This window comes from Raphanus sativus, chromosome 1 (assembly GCF_000801105.2).
Source record: "Raphanus sativus cultivar WK10039 chromosome 1, ASM80110v3, whole genome shotgun sequence".
NCBI lineage: Eukaryota > Viridiplantae > Streptophyta > Magnoliopsida > Brassicales > Brassicaceae > Raphanus > Raphanus sativus.
In genome coordinates, this window is record NC_079511.1 from 15,753,686 (window position 1) to 15,773,890 (window position 20,205).

Below are 20,205 nucleotides of genomic sequence, written 5' to 3' on the forward strand. Positions count from 1 at the left end.
TTTTTTAGATTCAGATTTTTTCCCTAACTCTAATATTGACATGAAAACAGTATATTCTATAAAAATATACACCCGTACGGGTGTGCGGGTCAAAAATCTAGTTTGTTATATTAAAAGAATCATCAATAACTTGTTCTTTCCAATGGTGACTATAGGTTTCGTCAAAAACTTCTAATGTCAGGGGAAGTGTAATGATCTTTGATGAAAAATATCATGTGGACTGAATAGTTTGTGAAGTAATAAGAATAAGATCTTCCATAAATATATTTGCTTCTTCAACTTCAATCCCCTCCTCACACAAAGAATGCATGAAATCCTCTTTATCTATCGATTCAGCATCTTCAATAAATTCAACTACTTTAAATGAAAAGGACCTTAATGATGGTACTGTTGTGAATGTATTGTAAATCTTGCAGATTATAAAAAGAACACGAGCAGCATAACCGAATAATGGTTCATCAATAGTTACACTATAAAAAGAGTTTGTATTGTTCGTCATATTCACTGGATAATGAAAATATACTAATTATTTTGGAAATTAATTTGGTTTGCAACCGCAACACAATATTTTTTTTTTAAAAAAGTTGTAACATATTAGTATCTATTTATCGAGTTTTAATGTAAATTGTTTATTAGATTGATGCTAAATACCTGAACAGTTTGAAGGTTGTTATTTTCGAGAAAGTGATAGAGCGTTATCTTTATTTTTGATACAAAAGTTTTTAAAACAAATGGTGTAGAAAGTATTGGAGCCGATTTCTGATTATCGTCTTCTTATATAGAAATATGAAGAGTTACGAGGGTTTAATGGAAATCCTTAATTTTACGAGTTTCCTATTCTAAAGGTATAATCACAACTTTTGACTTTCTTTAGTAACACTTGTTCACATTTTGTTGGTTTTTAATCTATATTTGTTATAAATTTACAAGAATATTTAATTTCACATGCAGTTGCTCATTTATGTTTCTTAGATTAAACAAATAAATTCTGTATTTATAAGAAATTATAATAAATTCAAATTGCCCATCCTATAATTAAGGTTTCCAACAATCGAGATCGAGAAGTTACATTACGTAATGGCCATACTACATGCAACTGTTTTTTTTTTTATCAACCTACATGCAACTGCTATATCAGTATCCGTAGCGACACAAAAATCCATCTTTATTTTACAATAAAAATATTTATATTACATTAGTTTTGTGTAAACATTATTAATATTGAATACGCATGTGAAACAGTTTTTTTAAATAAGCACTTCTAACTAGTGATTAGTCTACTGTTTTGTATAAACGAAGATAAATCGACCCGGCTGCGGAAAACACTATTAGAAATTACGTCTCGTCCTTCTTTTCTAGCCAGCAGAATACCACCTATTGATTCTAAAGATTAAATACTCATTTTAGAGCCATTTCAAATTTAAGATCATGTGGTATATGTCGTAGAGAACGTATCTCATGTACATTCCAAACAACAGGAATTCACTGCAATCACGAAAGGTTTTTAAAACCAATTTAGAAGACATTATTTATCATTTCATAAGTTTATATCCATGAATAATGACTAATATAGCATTCTCATACACTTTATAAAAAGAAGACATTTTCAATTACATTGCTGTATATAATTTGAAGATATGGCCTAAATAATTTAAAATGATAACAGAAGAAATTATCGAGAAATAAACTTAGTATGCACATATACCTTAATAAAGAAGTCGAAGCCTGTGAGAAGAGGTCTTCACGAACACACATCTTCTTTTTGAATTTTTTGTCCGTATACAGTAAGTTTGACATGTTGTAGTGTTAAAAAGTTTTAATAAAAACTTAATATGTTTTTTTCATGATCTATAGCACGGAATTTCTAAACGACGTGAGTTTGGTTGGCCATATTAGTGAACTTTGTTTTGTAACTGTCTATGACTTTTATATTTATAATTTTTTAAACATAAGAGGTTTCTCGATTTCAAAGTTAATGTATTACAATTGTATTATCTGAAACAATTGCTTTAATAGTTATATAATTGCAAGCAGTACATGTTGTAAGGAATCGTAGTAACGTGCTGTTTACTTATATATATATAGACGAAGAAATTTTCTAGAACAGCTTTCAAAATATAAAGGTATTGTAAACAGATATAGAAATGTTTCGAAAGGATTGACATTATCACTGTATATTAAATATGCTGATCATAACGTTATTTGTAATTTTTAATATGCTGGTTCTTAAACATCTCAAAGAGAAAAGAACTTTTAGTTGAATGGAACTGAGAATATTGTAAATATAATTGTTTACAGATGGAAGAATTCTCACTATATTAATGGTAACAGTCAGTTATAGGTATGTTAATGTTTAGCCAGTTAAAGAGCGTGGGTTTTGTATTAAATTTTCTAATGTGCATGTGGTTAAAGAAAATTTTAATGTTCACATTTTCGTATATATTTCAAATTTCCATGGTTAACTTTCTAGTATATCTTTTTACCGGAAAAAATGTATCTGAAACTTGATCCAATACTAAAACAAAGAATAAGTGCTTGAATACGTTCCGTATTTAAAAAAGATTTGAAGTTTTTTCCTTAATCTATGTTAAGATATTTTTTAAATGATTGAACTTTTAATTTGATTTGTAATACTATACTTGTCATGGTAAGAAACAAAGAGGAAAAACTGTATTAAAGTTTTGTTAAGAAATGTATATATTTATATAATAATACATAAATAGTAAAATTTTATTAAGAAGAAATCCAGCTTAAAAGAATAGTTTGATATGAATTTATATAAAATTTACAGAACGAATAGACATACAAAATGTGAACAACTAAATTAAAATTATAATTCACTGTGAATAACTATTAAGTTTGTAAATAATAACGACCGTTTCATAATTAACATATTTTTTAGTAACTGTTACACTTTTTTAAAGATTATTAAATACTTCCTTATAAACAATATTAAACACTTTTTATTGCTGCTTCTTGATTTTGGAAATTTTTTAAATCTTCTGAAGTAGTTATTCTAGACAAAGCTACATATATCTGTCCATGACTAAATACTGGCATAGGTAAAAATAAACCAACTCTATTTAAACTTTGTCCTTGACTTTTGTTAATTTTCATTGCATAACATATTCTTATTGGAAATTGTTTTCGACGAATAACAACTAGTATCTTTCCATCACCTTGATCAAGAAGAATCCTAGGAATAAGTATCTCATCTCCAGTATTTGGTCCTGAAATTATCTTTGCATTAATCACTCTATGACCCAAACGAAGCACTACCAAACGAGTTCCATTACATTGTCCATTTCTTTGACAAATATTTCGAATAAGCATGATTGGAGTGTTTACTTTGAGATGTATTTTGTGTTGTGGAAAACCAGGTAAGTTAATAGTATTTAAATACTCAACAGGATAATTTAAAGAATAATCTTGTTTTGTATATTCTTTGTTGATAATGGAATCTGCACTTGCATACATCTTTGCATGACTAGGAAGCCATTATAGCATCACTTTATTGATTTCATCAACTGTATTATTTCTTGGCGTAAGAATTGCTCTTTCCTTTAAGTAATCTATATTTGAAAAGTTAGTTTGAAAAGATTTGTATATGTATGTAGCCATTTCTGAAATACTATTTCCTTTATCGTTTAGATTAAACTTTTATCCACAATAAATTGAGCGGCGCCAGAGTATTCACTTGAGTGATCTTGTTCTTTTATGGCAGTACCATTTCCAACATTTAAGAGCCATTATGAAAATTCAATTTCTGTTTGCTTGACACACATATTTTTAGAAAGATTAAAAACCTAACATAGTTCATAAATATATAATTAATTACGGAGTTGTATAATCTATCATGCCTTCACATTAATTAAAATAGTAAATTAATAATTTGACAATAATTCCAAAGATAAGACCGGTTAATTGCAGCTGAAACACTATCTTGTCTGCTTCCTTGAGGAATAATAGGTAAGGTTTGACGAAAATCATCACCTAATATTACTGTTTTACCACCAAAAGGCTTGGTATAAGAATCCGGATCAGTGCAAAACATGATATCTCTCAAACTTCTATCTAGGGCTTTAAAAGCATATTTGTGTGTCATGGGAGCTTCATCCCATATTATAAGATCTGTTTTAATCAATAAATCTGCTAACATAGATCCAGATTTTATTTCACAAACATCATCGCCCAATGTTTTTAAAGGAATTTTAAATCTAGAGTGAGCTTTCCTTCCTCCAGATAAAAGCAAAGCTGCAATACCTGATGATGCCACGGGAATAATAGTCCACCCTTCCGAGCGAAGGCAATTTATAATTGTATTGTATACGAAGGTTTTTCCGGTATCACCCGGACCATACAAAAACAAGAAACCACCTTCCTTCTTTTCAACGGAACCAGTTACAACATCATATATACACCGTTCTTCAGTTAATAAAATATACTGAGTTAGGTGTTCTTCTTTTAGTTTCTCTATATCATAACTGCTTTCTTCTATTATCATTGAGTTAGATAGCCTTCCTAATATAGTGGTTCCAAGGACTGGCATGTTAGGGTAATCACAAAGGGACTTATCGTATAATCTCAACAATAGTTCTATCTCAATTAGAGTATAACTCTCAATTTTCTTTTCCTTTAAATTCAAATTTCAAAATTTAAGGAGTTTCCATTGTAGGTAGACAATGTCTTCACTTAGATATTTCAAAAATGAATTCCACTATTTTAATGGATTTGTCACTTCACAATGTACTAATAACATAACAAATAAATTTCGCAACTGATCTGGTATCGCCCAAAGTGATGCTTCTTTCATTGACTCATGCCACTCTTCATCATTTTCTAATAAACTCCTTGCTACACAGGCATCTTTAAAGGAACTGTGTAACTTACCATCTACTGTATAAATATCCTCATAGCTTGTAGGAGCTTTTACATAGTTGATTACCATCCTTAGATAGTATAGCTCGCTAGCTGAAGGGTGTACATTATATATTCGTCCAATAGATGTACCAATTTTTCGCTTTGGCCAAATATTTTGTTTTTTTATTCCATACATATTTTGAAGGAATTTGTACGTAAGTTAAGTCACGTGCCTCCATATCGTATTCATTTATTTTAAATCAAGCAGTAAACATGCTGTCTTGATACTCCATATTTAAGACTACTTTTTGTAAGTTGTCATGGTTTCGTGAAATTACTAGTTGTTGATTAGGAAAATGAATACTTAGCCGTTGAAGAGGCACAATTTAGTGATGAATTTCAAATTTAAAGATCCGCCAGGAAGCCTCACATGCTGATACGTATCTACAATCCAAATAGTTATCTATTTCATTTACTACACTTCTACTGTTTTCAACATTCTCATATTCTGTAATAATTTTCCTTTTTTTTTCTTTAATACCATTGTTGCTTTATCAACATCTTTTGTTATATATTTAAATAAATATTGTACCTTTTTAATAATTCCAAATTTTGGGGTACAACATATCTGTTGTCTACCCTGATACAATCTCCCTTGAGTATAAATCTAGAACTAATATTTCTTCTTTGGTAAATTATATATCCATCTTTATCTACTGAATAATGCGAACAAAAATCATGTGGATATCTTTTACTACATACTCCACGTTCCATACAAAAATTTGAAGGTCGATCTATGCCACATGGGCCATGCATCATATGTTGTTCGACTAATTGATATCCTATTGGATCAGTATTAATATCTGGTATTTCAGCAGATTCAAACTTGTCAATTTTTGTGGATGAAAGATTTTTAAAATTTTCTTTTAAGATTAGTATATGTGCGTGTGGAAGACCCCGTTTTTGAAATTCTATAGTATATACAACTGCAATATAGAAAAAAAAATCTTAACAATGTAGAAATTTTATATGTGTAAATTAAAGGTAATTAGATTATTTAATAATCCTATTTGTATTAACTTAGAAGAAGATAAAAATAATTTTATTAATATAATATATATTAGTTTGTTTAGTCAGTAATATTCTAACGATATAAAAGTAGAAAAATTAAATGAATTGATGTGTACCTCCATTGGTTGGACCGAAAAATTTTTTTTCTCAATATCTGTTACCAATTGCTTTAGTTTTATATGGAACACACGTCAATATCGGGTCTCCCGCTGCCGGATACATCGCCCGTCAAAGTTACATAGTCCGTTATCTCGACCCATTTTGGGGTTTGCAGTTACCGTCACAAATAAGTCATGATTTCCATAACATCGACACATTGCCATAGCATCTTGATATTTTTCAGCCATATATCTAGGACTTCCAGTATGAGGTGATGGCAAGATAATTCATTTCCCAATACTCTGTGGATCATTATCGCCTCTGTTCACAGCATTCTTAACATTGTTGTATATGTCAACTCTAATTGTTGTTTGATTTGATCTTATCCATTGAAGACGATATGACTCTAGTGATGTATAAGAATCAACAATAAATTTATGAAATAATCTTCCATTTTTAACAATAAATGAATTTTCAGAAGTCCTTGTTTGAATACTATATGTGTAGTATTCTCTCATTGACACATATATTTTTCCTCATTTAATTGAAAGATTGTTTTTATATTTAATCCCTTCGTAGAATTCAATTTCACTATATGGGAATAAAAGTGGATATTGTAAAGTCATATACAATGAGTGAGTACTCCATATACGTTGTAAATTACCAGAGTGATGTTGTAAAATAATATCTCTTTCTCCCATTGTAGAACTGAAATCTCCAACAACCAAAGCTGCAATTTCATTGGAGGAGGGCAATTCATATTGTTTTTTTTTGTCATAACCAATTAAATGAATTTGAAAATTTTCATGTCCTGTATTTTCATAACGATCTCTTGCTTTTCGAAATACTTTAGCCTGGACATATATTCATCCACCATGTCTATTAGTTATGATACAATATTCAGATCTAATTCTTCTGTGACATCTACACCCATCACCGCTAGACGAATTTTAATCTCGTTAGCCGTATCATATATATACATCTGTGAAAACTTTGGGGGTTCACCTTCAGTTGGTAATAAAGATCCTATTAAGTGATAATTTTCTCTTTGTACTTTAAAACAGTACAATCCATAGTTATTTTGGACAGAGTAGTCAATATCTACATTCATAGAAGTGAATGCTAGGATTGAATTATATGCTCTTATATATCGTAGGAATTCAGAGTCACTTAGTAGCTCTATTAACAACGATGGTGGCTCTTGAACAGTAGGTAGTAATACACGACCTTGTTTGCAGCAAATTGAAAAAATGACGTTTACTAACTGAATCTTTTTCAGTACTTTCAATTAACCAAACCCAAGCATTGCAATAGTAACATTGCATTAATATATTAATAGTTTCTTTTTAAATGGTCGTCCTTTTTTCCCTGTTAATACAATTAATAAATTACCAAATGTGTTATGTTTGTTGTGCATAGATCATATTCATATTTTCAATTAATATTCCCTATATGTATAAGCACATACGTAGATTCACACTTACTTTTTTTGGTCTCGGTGGTGTTGCTTGTGAATGATATCGTCTCATTACCATCTAAATACAGAAAATCAATACACGACATATTAATTTAACTTACAATCTGTATATATTCAATAAAAGTTTTGTAAATATAACATATTTATACTATTATGTTTTTAATGGTGACAATCTATTTTTTTTTCAAAAATGAAAAGTTGAAAGTTTTGTTATTGGCTTATTTAGATATCATCGAATTGTATTATCAGTAGTTAAGTTTCCAATATTATATAATTTTGAGTCATGAACAAACTTTTAGGTGTTGAATAAGAACAACCTTCTTCCATTTCCTTTTTCATATTATTCTCCATCATGTGTTTCTCTACACCAAATCATGGAAACACATAAGTAATAAAATATTTTACGTGTAAGGCGGTTATAACAAGTAGTGTATTTAACGAATAAAATAAACGCCATTGAATTAAATAGTTAAACACGTCTAATTAACATAGCTGATTTGCAGGAAAACATTTTTAATGTTTGGGCATAGTTTTAGTTTTAAGAGTTGGTCGGCTAACAACAACATAGTATTCAATGGTGGATTATCATTACTAGAAACTGTAAAAGATAATATGCTCACTATAACCAGTTATTGATGACGAACTCCCTACGTAAATTAAAATTTAGTTTTTAGTAATTAAAATTTAATTAGAATAGAAAATTTGTAACGATTTTTATATACAAAAATACGATAAGCAAAATAACCTTTCTCGTTGAAAAATACTGGTATGCTAGATCTTTGATCACCCCAGATAAGTATTGGTCACTTCTAATTCTTGTGAAGGCAACATTTTAACTTCATCGTTTAATCTCTTGTTTTGGTGAATTTCGCTAACTGAACGTTTACCCATTTTTTCTATAAAATAAAACAAAAAACAAGATCTTGTTAAGTGATGTATGACAGACAATATATATAAAGAATGCGGAGATACAAGCTACAGATACAACTTTTCATGACAAACCAGTTATCATTTTGTTACAGTTTTTGGTGATGAAGATTTAATATTTATCTAACAGTTGCATCTTTTCACAATTAAGTTTATTCAGTTATATCATACTCCCTCCGTTTCAGTATGTAAGTAGTTTTGTATAAAAGCGCGGTTATTAAGAAAATTTGATATTTCCTAAAGCAGCAATTAATTTTTGTTTTTGTTTATTGCACATAATCATTTTGTCTTCAACAATTAATTAGAGAGAGATTGTTGTTATTAATGAAATTATTAAAAGAAAATTGAGAGTAATACCAACAATCTCACACGATGGGATGGAGTTGTTTAGAAAATTTTAACATCATTTTGGAGCCAAATTTTTTGTATAACTAATTTAAACTAAAAAATCAAAATTTTATGATGGAGCCAAAATGAAATTTTTGAACAGTTTGTAAAATGCTTATTTAAGCTTGGATCCAAGAATGGTCACTCATTCTTTCTTATGGCTTCTGATTTCGATTTAAATGTTCGACCTGAAAATTATGAGAGTGACTTTTTGTTTGATTTAAATGAAATTCCATCAGAAGAAGACGAGAGCGTTAACGAATATATACCAATAAGTATTCCAGGTGTTATTTCTTGTTAGTCATTGGGTTATTTTATTTTCTTTTAGAACTGTGTGTTATGATCGTAACGAATTATGTGGTGGTGCCATTATTTTCTTGATATTTAATCATTTAGATATTTTGTAAGTGAACATTATTTTTCTGAAACATAATCTTATTCTAAGAATTCATTGGTCTGTGTGATGCTCTGGTCAAAAATTGTTGGCGTAATCTTATTTCCTTTGATTCAATGTATATGTTGTTTTGCTGTCAGTCATAATTCTTCTATCTATTTAATCTTATTTTTTCTTATCTTCATTTTTAACAGGATATGATGTCGTCGTCCAAAGTCAGCCAAATTAAGAAAAACAAGGAAATTTCTGTCAAACGAAGAAAGTCACGAGATCTTCGGTGTTTTACTTGAGAAGAGTTTTGCTGGAAAGTTGGCAAAAATATAACAAGAGAAGTTTCTCATCAGTTCTCGTTGTCTATTGCAACCGTACAGAGAATTTGGAAACAAGCAAAAGCAACATCCAATAGTGGAAGGGTTAATGTATCTCATCGGAGAACGGGGAATTGTGGTCGCAAAAGAATCACAATCGAGCCAACTCAAGTTACTGCTGTTCCATTATGCAAATGGACAACTTTGATATCAATGTCTATGGCTATGGGTGTGAGTCTTACAACATTGTTTAGACGCAAGAAAGAAAGGCTTATTCGACGTCATACGAAAAGCATCAATCCTTATTTGAAGGAAGCCAATCTAACAAGCAGGTTACAATTTTGCATCTCTATGTTGGATAAAAATAGTCTACCTCATGAACCCAAGTTTGTTGATATGTACAACATGGTCCATATTGATGAGAAATGGTTTCATATGACGAAAAAGACCGAGAAATATTATCTACTTCCAATTGAAGAAGAACCACACCAGACGTGTCAAAGTAAATATTACATTGGCAAGGTGATGTTTCTAGCGGCAATGGCTCATCCGAGATTTGACGAAGAAGGCAATGAGTTATTTGATGGGAAAATTGGAATTTTTCTATTTGTTACTCTTGAGCCTAAAAGAAATAGTAAGAACAGAGATGCTGGGACGTTGGTGTTAAAAGCGTCAACGTTGGTCAAGAGAGAGGATATAAAAGCATTTTTGATTGAAAATGTTCTTCCAAATATTCAAGAAAAGTGGCCAAAGGAAGATAGAGGAAAGACTATCTTCATTCAACAAGACAACGCAAGGACACATGTTGAGTGTGGAGATCAAGATTTCCAAGAAGCGGCATCAAAAAATGATTTTGACATTCATTTGATGTCTCAACCGGCAAACTCGCCGGATTTAAATATTTTAGATCTTGGATTTTTCAGTGCTATTCAATCCTTACAACATAAAGAATGCCCAAAAACCATAGAAGATCTTGTTGGTGCAGTAGAAGAATCTTTCAAGCAATACCCGACAGAACAGGTAAACCGTATATTTCTGACTCTTCAAACGTGTATGTGTGAGACCATGAAAATTGGAGGACTAAACAAGTACAAAATTCCGCATATGAAGAAATCTGTGTTGGAAAAAGATAGTCTTCTTCCTACGAGGATCAGTTGTGATGCAATGTTAGTTCAAAATGTGATGAACGCACTTGGATTGCTGTAAAGTTTTTTTCTGTTTTTTTTTGTTGTCAAATGGTTTATTTATGATGCTATGATAATCTTTTTTACTCTTCTTATCATATCACATACTTTTATTATTTCAGAAAATCAATTACCATAAATGATCAAAACAAGGAAAACTATTTAAACACACATAGAATAAAAACAAGATTAAAAAAACTTAGGACAATTAATCTTCAATATAGTTAATATAATGTCTTCAATTTCTCTGTCGGGATGAAGCTTTCCAATATCATAATGCATCTTGTTTAAGTCAAAAGGCCTAGTGAACATCTGCAACTTTGATTGTGTTTTATTGATTTTTTTAATATTTTCTGTTTCTTTTTCTTTTTTCTTTTGATCTTCATTTTGATCCATAATTTTATGAAGAAGAAAAAAGTTGAAGAAAACAAACAGAAAGAGAGAACTAAAGGAGTAGACAACACTTACATTAGTATTTATACTGAACGTAATAGTAATAGATTTTTTTGGTAACTAATTAATGTTAGTCAACTAACCTTGTAAATTGTGTTTAATAACATTGGAAACTAACGGCAATATGTTTAAGTTTTTAGGGGAATTTTTAAATTATTTTATTGCCTTGGGTTTTGAGAACATCTTATATTATGAAACAAGTCTTTTTTCCTTAAACTACTTAGATATTGAAACAGAGGGAGTACATAACAAAGCTACTTTTCCTGGCCTGACCGTGACCCAATATATGAGTCTATTTTTCCTTGGTGACCCACATGCATATTTCTGATTGAGTTTTACCAACAAACCTCTTGTTCTATAATCCAAACCAATTCGTTGAACGGTAATTATAATACTTAATCAAATAAAAATGTAACAAAAAACTGATCGTAATTATAATCTATGATTTTTTAATACTTGCACATATATACTCCATAGAACAATTTTTATTGGTTTTCCATTATAGAAAAACAAACGGAAAACTATATTATGGTCTTATAAGGACCCTAGTCTTGTATTCATAAGAATAAAATAAAATAAATAAATGAAAGGCTGGTGCATCCGTGCATGGTATGAGACAAAAGTCAAAAAAGTGGAGGCTGATTAAAACAAAATGAGAACTGAATCATAATGAGAGAACCGATTGTTTTGAAATATTTGACACAAATAACTGGAACATTAGATGTTTAAATGAATACACTGATTAACATTCTTATATCATATAATGATTTAATGTTAAAAATCCATTGGTGTCAACATGATTTTACATAATAGTGAGTCTAAGCAATGTTAGACACAACATAGGTGAGAATTTTTCTGCTCATGAAACATTCCGGTGCATTTTACGGATTTATACAACTTTAGCGATCACCTAACCCAATTGCGGTTAATGTGTTGGTGAAATTTCAGTTGTATCAAACAGTTAATATGAGCAAATATTATCAGTTTAATAGATTGATGGCGGTGGTGATGTGGGAGTGGTGAAAGTGGGGAAGATGAAACTTGGCCCGCAGATGTTACAAATCGTGCAACATCTATCTCGTATAACCATGGCCTATTCTCTAGTAACTTTAATATGATCAACTAATACTTTGGTGATTTATTAGAATGTTTGTTAAATCTTTGTTATACATCATAAAAAATGATGTATCTAAAGCATCATCAATAATTAACTCTACCGGCTACCTTAGAAATAATTAAAGTTTTATTTATTAAAAACAAATAAAAATTGAGTTTACAGATATTTACTAATATTTTCACTTATTAAGCTTAATGATCCTATTATATCTTGTTGAGGACATATATCATTACAAGTGTGTAATTTATATTTAAATAATATATATTATTGCATAATATTTTGAAAAACAATAGTAAATAGGTATTATTGAGTGATTATTAAATAGAACAACATAATGAATCTAAATAAAGTATGCAGCAATTTTGTAATTCACACGTTAATATGTGTGTGTTGTATTTTACAAATGTTATGTTACCATTTATTACATTTAAAATGTACTTTGATTATGGAACACAATAACGACATAAATGACACGAATTGTTTATTTGTAGCCAACAAATTAAACAGTTTTCACAAAACTTATGACCACATGGTATACATAAAATACTTTGATATTTTATATATGATTCTACACAAATCATACTTGTGGTATTTTTCCATGTCTTCATCATTTTCAACTCCAACAAACATCTCTTTCTTCAGGGAGTAAATAGAATCTTCAGATGCAGATCTTTGGACTGAACGTGCAATGTCAAAAGACTCTTGAATAGCTTGTTCTTCTGTCATAGTAGCCACAAATTCTAGAATGTGTATTGATAAATACAATGTAACATTCTTCAAGATTGAGTAATTTGGGAATAATGTAATTTCTTCAGTTACAGTTACAAGACTGCTTAATATCCTACTAGCATCAATTATTTCAACCCCCTCATTCAACAATGAGACATAAAAGTATGCTTTGTCAGTAGAAGCATCTTCATATATAAAGTCACCATGTTTAAACTGAAAATTATTTCATAGATGGTGCTGTAGAGAAAATTTTGTAAAGCTTGGATTGTAAGATTATCAAACCACTTTTTTTTTCATTTTCTGATACACCATAAGTAATCTCAAATGTGGTAACTGATTGATTCATATTGTGATTACGAGTGTACTTGAGAAAAATACTAAAACAAAGTTTTGTTTAAAAAATATTTTATTAAAAATTAGACAAAAATCGTTTTATTAGAAGTGTAAATCATTTTAAAAATTCATGCAGGCAAAATAGGCATACAAATAACATAGACAAACAATAGCGACAAGAAAAGGCGAGAGTATTTAAACTTTTCCACACTCAATATTTTTAAGATTGATTTAAGGATTAGTGAAGAATTTTGTAAGAAGAAGAATTATTTCATATCATTTAATGCCAGAGCTTTTAGCGGTGGAAACAAATGAGTTTGTGGAGAAGACGACAAGTAGCGGATGGATTTATTTGAGGACAATAAGAAGATGATGTTGGAGCCATGAAAAAGCACGGTTTATATAATTTTTAAAATGTGTTTTGTTAAGGGTGCTAATTAAGTAATAAAAATTTCAAAATAGCGGTTACAGAAAATTTATCTTGAGAACTTGTTTTTAGCAGTTAACTTTATGATTTAATAATTAACATAATTATGATCGACAAAGAATATTAAAAAAATGTATTTTGTCTCTAATAAATATGCAACAGAAATTAGAAAATAATAAATAATATGGAAAGCATTAAATAGATTTTATATAAATTATTAATTTAAGTTTCTACAAAATTAGAGTTGGTTTCACCAGTTAAAATTTTAATACTTTAGTTCACCAAACGAAACTATATGTCACTTGATGAAGAGACATGTCTCTTAACTTGTACCGTTGTTTCTCATCACAATAACGTTCTTCCATCTATAAGTACATCCGTATATTACCTAACTCCTCTACTTTCTGTATAACCAACTCATGAAATCCTCTCGAGTAAATACAAATCATCAACAGTTTGGAAATGGATTTTAATTTAGGTACATTACCCTTCTTATTTTAGACACCATGCAGATAATGTAACTTTTCTTTTACAATTATAGTAAGAGATAAACATCAACAATTTTTGAAATTTTTTGTAGATGTTCGAGACAATTATTTGCCTACTGCGTTTAGTTATAGGGTGGAGGAACAGCATCAAAATGAAAGCGAGGGGAAGATCATAATAGAAGCTGTTATTACACAAGAAGAAAACAAAGACACTGCTTGGTTTTCATATACTTTCTCAATTGAGGAATTTATAGGAGATGAACAATCATCATTGAAAGATGAATTATTATGCTCATTCATTTATGGCGGAATAAATTTAGACACATCTTTATCATACATCTACAGTGCCACTATGATAGCAAGAGATGTTATATCATCACCTGACTATGGTCCGAGGAATCTACTTCGTTTAATTTATTTTCTTCATAGTAATTCAAGATCCTCACTAATCGAAGCATATCTAAATCCAAGGCTCAGGCAGTGAGGAAGAAAACATTCAGCTTAATATAACAATACAACAATCTTTAGAAAACAATGTGATCAATTTTCTTCCATCAGCTATATCTACAATAAATAATTCGAGTGTCGAAATATATCCAGGATGCAATTGTGGAACTATTAGTTGTGATTTCCCAACATGTGTTATTTGCTCGGACAATTTTGTTATTGGAGCACAAATAGTGAAACTTGAATGTGGTCATAAGATTTGATCACGAATATATTGTAAAATGACTAGGCACAAATCATTATTGTCCAAAATTCAAATATGAATTGCCAATATAAATACAATTTAAGTTTATGTAATGAGTTTGTCCTTTCTTCTTTGAAGAAGTAACTTCTTCACATATTTTTTTCATAAAAATTAGAAGAAACAAATTTAAAGACGTCTTATAAGAAATTAAAACAAGCTGCAAGATATATATCCATAAAATCCATTTCCATAGTAGATTACAAATTGCTATACAAATTTATAAGCTAACACTTACAAACATTTAGAAAAGTATAAATAAATACATATTTTGTGACCATTTTTGACGATTATTAGGTAGATTAAGTAATATATTTTTTAAATTTATTAGATTATATTAAAACTAAGCGGTAAAAAGATTAATTTCCAACTAAAATACATGTTACACTCATATGTACCCTACTTATAATTCGGCAAAAGGCTCGTTGCAAAGTTTTTTTCAATCTAACTTTACATACTTCTCATAGAACCCACAATTTCATAATCTTCACTTTATTTTAGGATTCTGAACCACCCAAGGAACAGAAGTGCAACTATCCTTAACTTGCTCGAAATTATACAATCTGAGAACATGACCTTTTTCTGACTATGCAAAGGACCAATAGCACACTTCTTTCTCTAACTGCCAAAGAACAGAATACTTTTCGTCGTTATCCTTTGCATTTACATTCAGACGTGTTATGGTAATTGTTTTGCTGTTTTCTCCTTCCTCCCGATAATTATTGGAACAATGGGAATGAACACCCACACCGATCTGTCAAATAGCGCCAGTGCCTTCGCTGCAAACGGATGTGAGAAGAGAAAGAAGTGGCACTACATGTTAAAAACTACTGTAGGTTTAAATGACATGTTAAGAAATGCAACACAGTTTTTAAACAATACGGTTTTGTTTTGATTTTATTATGCATGGAAGATTTTTTTGGGCATACAGAAGTTTTTTGATTGGATAAAGTATATATTTAAATGTGAATGTATTAAAATGTATTAATATAAATATATGATTTATCATTCAAAAAAGGTTTTCTTCGATCGGACAAAGATTCACTAATAGTGTTTAAGACACTGGTTGCTATGGTTTCTATACATCCACAAATTATAATTGTTTATAGAAGCTACAAGTCATCTCAAATTTGATGTTTCTAATAATAATGTTTGTTTGGTATGTCAAATTTGGACGCGGCCTAATTTTCTTTACACGGCCAGATTGTTTGAAAAATGGCTTTTAAATTATCTTTTATTTAAATTTTGTTGGTAGCAACTATGCACCGCATGGTTTGCAACTATGCAACCGTATGTGTCAACGAAGGATATTATCATATGCATTAATGAAATATTACAGTTGTGATCGAATGGTCATGTGTCAATAAATAAGAAAACGTATGGTTACCTTATGTAGGGACGTGTCTATTCACCTCTACAGTATTATTATTTATCGACACCGACATTGTTCAATTATAAAGTCATCTTCTGTTTACTAATGAACTCTACTTTCCTATAACAAATTCCCAAATCTATAGAGTACTTAAATCGAATTATCAAAAAAAAAAATTGTTTACCAATCAACTCTCCTTTCCTATAACAAATTCCCAAACATATAGAGTACTTAATTCAATTTACCAAAAAAAAATTTTGAAATGAATTTTAATGCATGTAAAGTCTTGTCTTCTTTGTAAATTTATTAATCGAATCAGAAATTTTTTCCTACAATTTTGTAAGATGATATCCTAACAATTTTCCTAATTTTGTAGGGTTACAAGCAAATTCTCTGCAACTTACGTTTGATTTAGAGTGGAGGAACAAGAAGAAATGGCTGCGAAGGGAAGATTATAGTTGAAGCTGTTATTAATCAAGATCATATAAGAGAAACCATCGGCTTCCCATATACTTTCTCGGTAGAAGAATTCATAACAGATGGACCATCTCCATTAAAAGATGATTTATTTTGTTCTTTCATTTCTGGTGGAATTAATACACTCACATCTTTATCATATATAAACAATGCAACTATGATAGCAAGATACTTTACGTTATCACCGGAGTATAGTCCCAGGAATGTTCTACGATTTATATATTGCCTTCATACTTAACCAAGTTTATTGAGTTTTGAAGAAAACCAACATACATATTCTGATAGCGACGAAGAAGACATTCAGTTTAACATAGCAGTTTAACATTCATTGGCAGACAATGCGGTCAATTTCATTCCAGCAGAAAAATCTACAGTGGATTTTTTAAGTGTTCATATATTTTCTGGGAGCCAAAGTGAAGCAAATAGTTTTAGTAAAACTAGATTGTGGTCGTAGATTTGATCGTGAGTGTATTATCAAATGGCTAAACACCAGTCATTATTGTCCAGTATGTAAATTTGAATTGACAATATAAATACAAATAATGTAATTGAATGACAATTTCTTAATTTATACATCATAAAAATTATTTTAAACGATTTATAAAGATCAACTAATCCAATTACGTTGTAAATTATATTTCATAACTCAGTCACTACAAACCTTCACGTTGTCATCTCTTGTTTTCGAATACAATAAAACCATTTGATCATTCCGTCATCACCGTAATTCATTTATGTGATGTTTTGTTAGTTCAGACGCTTTTTATTACCTTTGATGAATACAAAAAATAGCCTTTTTTAGAAGGATTGTAATATTTGAGTGGATTAGAAATCATGTACTGCCTACGTTCGTGTACATTTTCCCAGTCACAAAAGTGTAAGGAAAGAACTTCAGGTTGATATTCAAAATTTAAATAATTTAAATAGATTCCTTAATTTTTTTATAAATGGCTGTCTAATAAATCTCTTACTTGCAATTATGTATCTATATTTTCTTTTCAAAAGAACTATTACAATTTGACTTCTTATAAATGAACTACTATTTTTTCAAACGCGAATTTGTCATACAATTATTTATTTATTCTTTGGTGAAAACTACTAAAATCACTACAATTAAACCTTAAGTTTCTATCACCGACGAGTCGCAGCTCCACTAACTGAAACACACAAACATTTAATATAGAGCTTCTTTCATTCTTTCTTCCTTCAATTTATATATGTAAAGGGCTTCAAAATTAACACAATCCAACCAGTTCACTCATAATAAAATTAAATTAGTATATAAAATAATATATTCATAATTAGTATATTATATTTATTATGAACTGCAAAATAACCATGGTCGAATGCGTGAGTAGTGGATCTTTGATTATAGGGATATGTATAAAACAGTCATGGTACTAGTGAAGAAAACATATTGATTTCGATAATTAAAACTTTGCAAACTGCAAAAAAACCTTACAGAAGTATCAAAGTTTATGTTATTTGTATCATAGATTAATTAAATTGAAAATCCTATGCGGCCAAGTCATATCATTAATGTTATATAATTGTGAACACAGCCCATTTATTAAAGTCTTATTAGTATCATTTGTGGAAAAAAAAGTCCTGTCGTTTGAGTAAAACTTATGTTCCCCTTCTTTCAGTTCCATTGTTCTTAATTATTTTACAGAGAGATCTTCTATGATGCTCAATTTAGTTATAGAAACAAATAGTCATGTCGGTTGGTAATTCTGTTATTTTTATCATATTTTTTTGTGTGATTAACTAAATACCCAAAACCAAACTGCCATGATCTCAACCTATATATACTTTCATTTCACACCCTTCTTGTTTTTAGATCTATTGGTTACTAAAGATGAGTGATTATAAACGCCGACTTATGCAAGATTTCGATTTGGGGGCGGATGAAGCCCCCATTATCTTGCCTCCAGATTTGTGTGCGCAAGCTACGCATTCAAATCGCTTCTCAATTGTAGGGGTTCTTGTTAACCCAGCAAAACAGAGCATGAAATAATTGATAAACCAGATGCCTTGCATTTGGGGCTTTCCTGATGTTGTCATTGGTCGGATGATTAATGCTAGGATGTTTCAGTTCTTGTTCCCAACTGAGGAAGCGCTTACCAGTGTCTTGCAAGGAGGGACTTGGTCCTTTGCTGACTGGATGATAGTTACTAAGCGTTTTGAAGCCACCGACACGGAGGAAGACTTAAAGATGGTCCAGTTCTGGGTTCAGATAAAGGGAATACCTCCACAATATCTATCAAGGCCAATTATCAACTTCATTGAAGACACATTTGCTCAAGTACTTGCTATTGACTTTGAAGACGCCACCAACCTTACGGATCATGTTTGGATCTTGGTCAACTGGAACATTGACAACCCACTACGTTTTAAACGTAAATGTCAATTTGCTATAGGTGAGATTTCCATGCTATCCTTTCGTTATGACCGACTTGTGAACTTTTGCGTTTTGTGTGGAATGTTGACACACGATGAGAAAGAATGTCCTTTGTACGTTGAAAATGATCCAAACAAAAAGACAGATGAAGATATCGCAAATGTTGCAACTGGTTTTGTCATGAATGACAATAAGCAAACTTTTACAACGGCATTTACTGGGGCAGGCATGTGTGTGGGATCTTCTAATGATGTGTATGTTCCCAATTCTTACAACCCTCCTATTGATTGTGATAAGATTGCCGAGACATTGCGATATCTGAAAGCAAAACTTGGAAAATCAAAGTTACCTGTGGAGCACAAATGGAGTCCAACAAATGCTATTACCCAGCCTGAAGACTGCTATGAAGATGATCATTATAATCCTCTTACAGGTGATGAGAATCTCATTAAAAAAAATAGTTATGGAAATAATGTTCGGCTTTTCTATTCCAAATTCTTCGACTATGTGTATCCATTCTAACATTTCTTATTACTCTCCAACGTATGCAGGGTGGCCTGTACTTGTAAGAACAGAAATGTGTATCATCCTACGGAAAACGATTTTCTGATAATCTTAATGATGAATTCATCGTTAAAAATCTAATAATCAGAGGTGTTTCTGGTGTTAAACACAAGTGGGAGGAGAATGATGAGGATGGTTCTATTGTGGTCCTCTATTCTGGCAGTAAGGAAGACGCGTGTGAATTTGGTGATTTGAGCAAACAGAGAAGGCTCCTTTTCTCCGATTGTAACGCAGAGGAAGTCCAGGATAGTGGCACCCTCGTGAGTAACCTGATCATGAAACCAAAATTCAAGCATGAAGATAGTGAATCTGTTGATTCTTCTGAGTAGATATGATGAAGGTTGTTTGGAAGGAGCTTAAATAGAATGTTTCTGTATTTCAAAAACTAC

At 30.5% G+C, this 20,205-nt stretch overlaps 1 protein-coding gene across 1 annotated transcript; it reads left to right on the plus strand.

Moving 5' to 3' along the window:
* The first annotated feature begins 9,736 nt into the window (after positions 1-9,736).
* LOC130497082 (uncharacterized) lies at positions 9,737-10,729 on the plus strand. Its single transcript, XM_056989994.1, has one exon. The coding sequence runs from the start codon at positions 9,737-9,739 to the stop codon at positions 10,727-10,729; it is 993 nt and encodes a 330-aa protein (XP_056845974.1).
* The last annotated feature ends 9,476 nt before the right edge of the window (positions 10,730-20,205 follow it).

Bases quoted from the DNA above. Each gene is read 5' to 3' on its own strand.
- LOC130497082 (XM_056989994.1), top strand. From the start codon at position 9,737: ATGTCTATGGCTATGGGTGTGAGTCTTACAACATTGTTTAGACGCAAG.